The sequence below is a fragment of the Thamnophis elegans genome, chromosome 5, assembly GCF_009769535.1.
Source record: "Thamnophis elegans isolate rThaEle1 chromosome 5, rThaEle1.pri, whole genome shotgun sequence".
NCBI classification, from domain to species: Eukaryota; Metazoa; Chordata; class Lepidosauria; order Squamata; family Colubridae; genus Thamnophis; species Thamnophis elegans.
Window position 1 is genome coordinate 26615564 of NC_045545.1, and position 7986 is coordinate 26623549.

A 7986-nucleotide genomic window follows, 5' to 3' on the forward strand; every position below is an offset into this window, starting at 1 on the left:
AGATATTCTGCTATAATTGTATTTATTTATTAAATTTATATGCCACCCATTTTGCTATCCAAAGCTATGGATGTGGGAACCTCATGCCTTAACAAACATTCCCAAAATGTTTCTATAGCTCTCTCATCAACTGAGGAAAGCGATATTTTCTTTGAGGAAGACTCTAGGAGGAATTGCTGTGGTGAAAATAAAAGACACAATAGTGTGCAACATTTAATTAAATTAAATATCGTTCCTTGGACATGTATGGTAAAGATAGATGTTCTCTGAGATGAGCTTAACTCTTGACAGCTTTATGAACATATCCGTGCCCTTTTAAAAATGATTTTTATTCATTTTTTAAACAAGTATATAAAAATAGCACAAATTGAAAGGTAATAAAAAAAGAATAGAGGAGGGAAAGAAAAAGAAAGAAATCAAAGACAAACGAAAAAAGTAAGAAAGAAAAAAAGGGCAAAGGAGGCACTTCTAATATTCTTCACTGCAGTTATAAGTACAGATATATTTTAAGCTCTCTCTAAAGTTACATCATGATTCTTTTTCCCCTTAATTAGAATTTAAAGAATTGCAAAACTCTATGTGGGCCCATGAAGGAAAAATGTTTTTTTCCTCCTCAGTCCTATAGATCTGACAAACTGTAACTAGAAGTGAGGGGAACCTCGAAAGCAGCTTATGAAAAGGACTACTGAAAATTATTTAAGGAAAAAAAACTAACAATTTTACTGGATTAGTGCAAATGCCTTGTGTGAGTTTATGCTGCAGTGAGGCTTCCAGTATTACAAAAGTAAAATAAGACTAACTCTCACATAAACAAAAGAAAATTAAGAAAAAATGTTTGTATCATTTTTTCTTACCTGGATAGTAAGTAGAATACTAGTCATTGTGAATCTAGTGTTCCATTTGCTAAAGTTATCTAGAAAATCTACGCAAGGTCTCCCAGATTCTGGATCCACTTGGATAAAGGACAAAAACATTAATGTTTAAATTGGAACATTTCCTACTAATATGCTAAACTCTGCATATGACAGTACACATACTGTAAAGACTTGTGTTGGTTTTAGTCTCTATAACACGGGTGTCAAACTCGATCTTGTCATGTAATATATTGTAACATATTGCAACATTTTTTGCCTTTCAGGAGCCTGTGCATGGCCTGTGCGTGAGGCATCCAGCACCGGGCCACTAGTATGACACCCCTGCTCTATAAAAAAAAAGATTTTACAAAATCTTAACATAGCTTATGTAGTATTTATTTATTCTCAATATTTTATATTACAAAAATATTGATTCATTATTAATTTGATATAGTGCTTTTACACCGAAGCAGATAAAATCAAAATCATGAAAACACTATATAAACGACTAAGCATTATTATATGTAGCTGTTATATTACTCTGGAAAACAACCCTTACGTGAAGCAACAAGTTGCTTTTGATCAGTTACCATATGAAGGACACTGTCCTTAATAACATCCTTACCATTGGGATGGAAAGGAATAGTGGTGAATGTAATGGTTGGAGGCATGGAATTGTAGTCTTCAGAATATTTCAGCGACAGCTGAAGTTCAGCACCTAGTATAATGTAGATAAATATATATATATATGTATTTATTGTATGAACCCGCAAGTGGTCTTTGACTTAATTTTACATGACTCTCAGGTGAATCTCAAAAGCCTCTGGTAACAATCCATTTGGACTTTAGAAAAAGTGACTGCTAGCATATCTTGTAAGGGGGAAAGGACATTAAAAAATATGATGTGCAAGTGAAAGGTAAGAGTTGGGCACCTACATTTGGCTCTGAATTCATTGATCATTTGCTTCACCTATCTACTAAATGGCACTTACTCATTACAACAGTGTTTGTCAACCTCAACAACTTTAAGATCTGTGGACTTCAACTCCCAGAATTCTACCTTAGAATTGCTGAGGTAGAGAAATACTGCATTAGAGAATGGTGGTTCTTCAAATGAAAATTGTCCATCCTTGATTATAGAAAGATATATACAGCCTAAAATAATGTGGATTTGTTGGAAGTGAATAGACTTTTCTTTAACAGTAAAGGCCATAGATTGAAGTCTTACATAAATTTAATCTACTTAAATATATTGTGAGGCAAACAGAGGATGCATTATAGTACCCATAAGGCCATAAAACCTTATGCTTTTGTTTTTATTTATGCTACTTCCACCTTAAATATTTGATAGTTCAGTTTTCTTATTATTTAAGTACTCTATCCTATAACTTCAATTAGTGCTTTTTGCACAGGATTAGCCTTTTTGATTTTCGTCACAATTTACTTCCTAAAGAATTTTGATTTCTCAAAAGCTTTTTCAGAATGTTTTGCAGTTTCTAAGTGCCTGGCCTTGATTTTTTTCTATCAATATATTTTATAAGGCATTTATCAAAAGGCTACAAATGGCAAATAATAATAAATCATCCATGTTGTTTAGAGAGTGCAATACCAATGTACATTATAACATTTCTAGAAAAGAGTAGCACCTTCCCATAAGGTATCCTTCAGCCCTTCAATTTCAGCTATCCATTCCATCCAATTGTCTTCTATAGCCATAACATTAATGCCCTAAAGAAAGAAAAAATAACAAATGGTTCTAGCTTCAGTGATATAAAGTAAAACCACTCATGACAACTCTGTAGACACTAACAATAATACAAATGTGGTTGGCAAATGCCTTTATACAATACAATAGCAGAGTTGGAAGGGACCTTCAAGGTCTTCTAGTCCAACCCCCTGCCTAGGCAGGAAACCCTATACCATTTCAGACAGATGGCTATCCACAATCTTCTTAAAGGCTTCCAGTGTTGGGGCATTCACAACTTCTGGAGCCAAGTTGTTCCACTGATTGATTGTTGTAACTGTCAGGAAATTTCTCCTCAGTTCTAAATTGCTTCTCTCCTTGATTAGTTTCCACCCATTCTTCTTGTTCTACTCTCAGGTGCCTTGGAGAATAGTTTGACTCCCTCTTCTTTGTGGCAACCCCTGAAATATTGGAACACTTCTATCATGTCTCCCCTAGTCCTTCTTTTCATTAAATTAGACATACCCAGTTCCTGCAACCGTTCTTCATATGTTTTAGCCTCCAGCCCCCTGATCATCTTTGTTGCTCTTCTCTGCACTCTTTCTAGGATCTCCACATCTTTTCTACATCATGGCGACCAAAACTGAATGCAGTATTCCAAGTGTGGCCTTACCAAGACATTATAAAGTGGTATTAACACTTCACATGATCTTGATTCAATCCCTCTGTTTATGCAGCCTAGAACTGTGTTGGCTTTTTTGGCAGCTGCTGCACACTGCTGGCTCATATTTAAATGGTTGTTCACTAGGACTTCAAGATCCCTGTCACAGTTACTACTATTGAGCAAGGAACCACCTACTGTATACTTTACCTGTGCATTTTGTTTTTCTTGCCTAAATGTAGGCAATGTACTCTTTTCACCATTGAATTTCATTTTTGTCTCATATAACTTTCTAATTTTCCTGCTTATCCTTCAGCCTTGAGACTTCCTTAAGGTTTGCCATGGGTTCTGCTCAGAAAAGGGTTCCTATCAGTTTGGACCGGTTCAGCCAAACTGGTAGTGGTATGATGGCCTGAGTCTTTGGAACCGGCAGTGACCCAGGCCTGCCACGCCCCTGAACCGGTTCCCTGGTCGCTGCCATCACCATCTTGTTTTTGAGTTCTGCACATGCGCAGAACAATTTTAATTGAACAGTGCATGCTTGCATAGCATGCACCCAGTGCACGCACAAGCAAACATGCAGTAAAGCCGACCAGAACCCACCCCTGGTTCTTCAAAAGATTATTCTTCTAAATAATCTTTTGTTTCACAAGTTCTCCCATTGTCCATTTCCTAACCAGAACTATTTCTACCCAGTATTCAAGTCCAGAACAATTTTGTCAGAAGGTTGCAGTTCTTGTTGATTGACTAATTAATGCTTAATGGATATCTCTTCTCCACCTCTTTCTGGTCCCAGATAAATGATTGTGCATTGATTTATACAGATTGATGATAATTCTAATGATATGTAGTATAAAATAAACAGAGAATTAAATTACTTTCAAACAGAATTAAACTGAAATAGAACTACATATAAAAATTCCAAAGGTGTGATGTAACTAGCTACAAATTTCCCCTGGGACAGCACTATTTTAACCTATTTTTGGAAAGTGAATAAAGCTGGGCCGCATTCCAAAAACAACCCCTTTTGGAAGGGCTTTTCAGAATACTGGACTCATGAAGAAATATCTCCTTGTGGTCCAGTGGTGGGTTCCAGATCCCGGTGCAACTGGTACGGTGCAACAGGGCCCGGCATCCCCCACATGCACACGTGCAGCATGTGCACACACATGCAGAGTGCGATGCTCCAGCTGCAGAGCATCAAGCAGGTGCCATATGCTCCGGGCGTGTGCGCGGAAGCACTGAAGAGCTCAAATACAGGTAAGGAGCGTGGACAGGCGGGTGGGCCCTCTGGAGCACCGTACTGCAACGGTACCCGGTGCTCTCGGCAGGCACCGGTACACCCATATCGGGGCGTACCACCTGCAACCCACCATTGTTGTGGTGTCAGCTCTCTTAAAGTCAATGGTAGCGGGAGTCCAAAAGAATTTCTCCCAGAATGTTAATACAGGACGAATTTATTCTAGCTGAAGAAGGTAGTCCTGAAAGTATCTGAAAGACATACAGGGTTTTTTAGGTCAAGAGCCAAACCTTAAATTGCATCTGATGATCACTATATATAGTGCATACCTCCACAATACAGAGGAGGTATGCTTAAGAAGTCTGGAACATGTTAACATGCAGGCCATTGCATTTCATATTGGCCATTCCATTAAAAATTAATTACAAATGAACAACAGTTCCTCTTTACAGCCAAACTATAGGAACAGTGATTTGTTTATTATAAGCGCTATGTGCTTCAAACTCAAAAGCATTGTTAGAGACCCCACACACCCAGTTTGCAGTCTGCTTCTGTTGCTCCCCACTGGGAGGAGATTTCGAAGTATTTCTAGCAGGATTACCAGATTGTATAACAGCTTTATTTCCTATGCCAGGGGTCTCCAACCTTGACAACTTTGAGCCAGGCAGATTTCAGAGTTGAAGTCCGCCAGGCTTAAAGTTGCCAAGGTTGGAGACCCCTGCCCTATGCCATCCATTTGATAAACTCTCAAGATTCGTTTTTCTCACCATGTACATATATACATCTGTGCTAGACTGTTGTTTCTCCGTGTCATATATGTGGATATATGCACAATTTTGTATTTATTTATCTATTTTGCTATGTTTATGAATTGTACATTGGAGGTGGAGACCCTTTGGGAGCTGTAGGCAATGAAATTTCATTTTAATGTATGCTGATTAGTGTACATTCAAAATGACAATAAAGTTATTCTAAGTTTAAACTGTACTTCAGGAGAACAAATGAAGAAGCTGTCAGAGGAGGGAGGGAGGGAGGGAGGGAGGGAGGAAGGGAAGGAAGGAAGGAAGGAAGGAAGAGTGTATCAGAGAATGGCATCTTAATCATGTCTGGTTCTGCCATACTAACTGTTAGCTTTAGATGTAACCACTGAGTAACTGCCAACTAACTATCCCTGGGGGAAAGAGGCCCTTAAAAAGGAAAACGAAAAAATGCTCGCCAACTTTGGAGATTGATAGAACAGCAGAGAGCAGATCCTGAAGCTCTGTTATATATTTGATCATGATTCTAATACATTGTTGATGGTCTTGACTCTTATAAGTAAAATAGAAGGCATTAAAATGCTGCTGCTCCATAAGGCCTCTGGGAGAGGAGAACCTTATTTCTATGAAGATTTGCTAATCTTCTGTTATTTTATTTGCCTGTTTTCTGTTTGTAAGAATGTAAGCCACTTCAGATTCAAGGAACAGGCAGCAGACTGATGCCCATGCTAGATAATAAGGAATAAATTATACTCACAAATATATTTGCTTGCTTGAGCTCCACAAACTCCTTTTCCAATAGTAGGAAAGCTCTTGAATGCAACATGTTCTCAGGAGCCTCTATTCTTCTCTTGTAGTTTCATTTAGAAAACAATTTTGCATTCAGTTTGAGCCAGCAGAATGAATAGGTAATTGGGGGGAAAGTGGCAAGAAGAAAAACACTAGAGGATTTTTCCTTTTTCATGTGGACCCAAAATGGATTTGAGTCTAATAGTGAACACCTTGCCAACCGGCCTGAGGCTCATCGAAAACAAAATCCCCTAGATTTCTATTAGATAATTATATTTGGAGGAGTAGGCAAAAATATACCTTCATTCCTTGCTTTTCATAGCTGGAGTGCTACAAGCATAACCTTTGTAGGGAGCATGGAGAAGCAGAGAATGAAGCAGGCCAGGCTTTGTGTACAGAGAAGGTAACCAAGCAACCGTTTTTTCTTTCCTCAAGGGAGACAGTTCTCTGTCTTAACTTTCTTTTCCCTTTCAACCAATCGGCATCGGTTTTGTTTTCGCCCTTGTTGTTGAACACCAATCACGTTAGCCCTTCCATTCAAACATTGAAACTGAAACCCAGGAAGTACTCAGAGATGCCAGTCGAAGCCATGGTGGACTTACTTTTCTGTCAAGGAATGCACCTCATCTGAATAGCACTTGGGCATGAGATAATTACAGGGGGAAAATGCTCACATTGCTTTGCTGGTGAAGGATACAAATTTGGTCCGTGGAAGAAGTTTACAGAAGAGGCTGCTGATCACCATGAGAATATTGGCTAAAGAGAAGCAAGCTGTAACCTTGAGATGGCCATACTACTTATTAAAGGAAAAAAATAACCATTTCATGTTTTAATCACTATCTAAAATGCATAAATGAATTTCTCCCCCAGATTTGGAGGACTCAGTGCTTCCTAGACTCTTTTTGAAAAGATATCTAGAGTCTAGACAATAAGCTTGTATTTCCAGCTTATCCTTAGAAGCTCAGCTAAGCATTTCATTCCTCCAGCTTTTACTCTAGAATAGTTGCTACTCCCTGATTTTATGTTTGGCATCTGTAGCTTCCTGGGATTTAGAATGATAATTTTATACATATAAGTACTCTTCACTTACCAAAAGTAATTGGGACTAGGACCTCTGTCACTAAGCAACACAGTTGTAAGGTGTAATGTCATGTGACCTTGCTGCTTGTGAAAATATGGCACTTCCAGTTGCTGTCATTAAGTGAATCATTAGGTGATTAAGCAAAGACCTCATATAGTTGCCATTTGTAACTTCCTGCTGGCTTCCTCATTTACTTTGCCTTGTCAGAAGCTGGCAGGGAAAGTCACAAATGGCAATTATGTGACCACAGAATGTTGCAATTTTGTAACTGTGAACCAATCAACTTGCCCGATTTACAATCACATAGTCATAGAGACTGTGACTTTGCTCCACACCAACCAATGATGTACAAAGGCTTGATTCCTACTGATATCACCATATCCTTGAAGGTGTCTCTTATAGCAAAACACATTCAGTGGCTCCTTCCAGTGATGAGCCCTCAGGGCAAAAATAAACTACTCTGCATCCAACTGGCCTCTTTCCTTCCATGCTTGGAATATAAATTGTATTATATATGTCTATCTTAGAGATCTTTGTTGCTTCACATAGAGGAAGTCAGTTCCTTCAGATGCATATAATGTTTGGTCTCTCACCTATCATTAACATGTAGTGTTACACTACAGAGAATACATGCATTTGAAGAAATGTACTTATTAAAATCAAATCAGAGCATGCACCCTTCTTTAGGAAATATGATTTGTTAAAAATCTGTTCTTCTACCATGTATCATTTTGAATAGCAGAGCAATCAGTGATCATAGAGCTGTTGTTGTTCGTTTGCTTTTATTTCTATGTCTACCCAAGTGACTCTGGTCAGTGCACCTCTTAAGAAATAAGGACAATTAAACACTATTAGAACTATTAAAATAGTACAACATAAATATATATGGCACCAGGTAAACTCTGTGGGCTATAGTAAC

At 38.2% G+C, this 7986-nt stretch overlaps 1 protein-coding gene across 1 annotated transcript in view; it reads right to left on the reverse strand.

Annotated features, from left to right (window-relative positions):
• The window catches only part of UBE2U (ubiquitin conjugating enzyme E2 U), a 32511-nt gene extending 26488 nt beyond the window's left edge, over window positions 1-6023 (reverse strand). The window contains exons 1-4 of the mRNA XM_032217814.1: window positions 5955-6023; window positions 2501-2582; window positions 1480-1572; window positions 855-952 (exon numbers count right to left, since the gene is read on the reverse strand). Of these exons, the coding sequence (XP_032073705.1) occupies window positions 855-952; window positions 1480-1572; window positions 2501-2582; window positions 5955-6023 (342 nt within the window). The remainder of the gene's footprint in view (window positions 1-854; window positions 953-1479; window positions 1573-2500; window positions 2583-5954) is intronic.
• Window positions 6024-7986: the final 1963 nt, after the last annotated feature.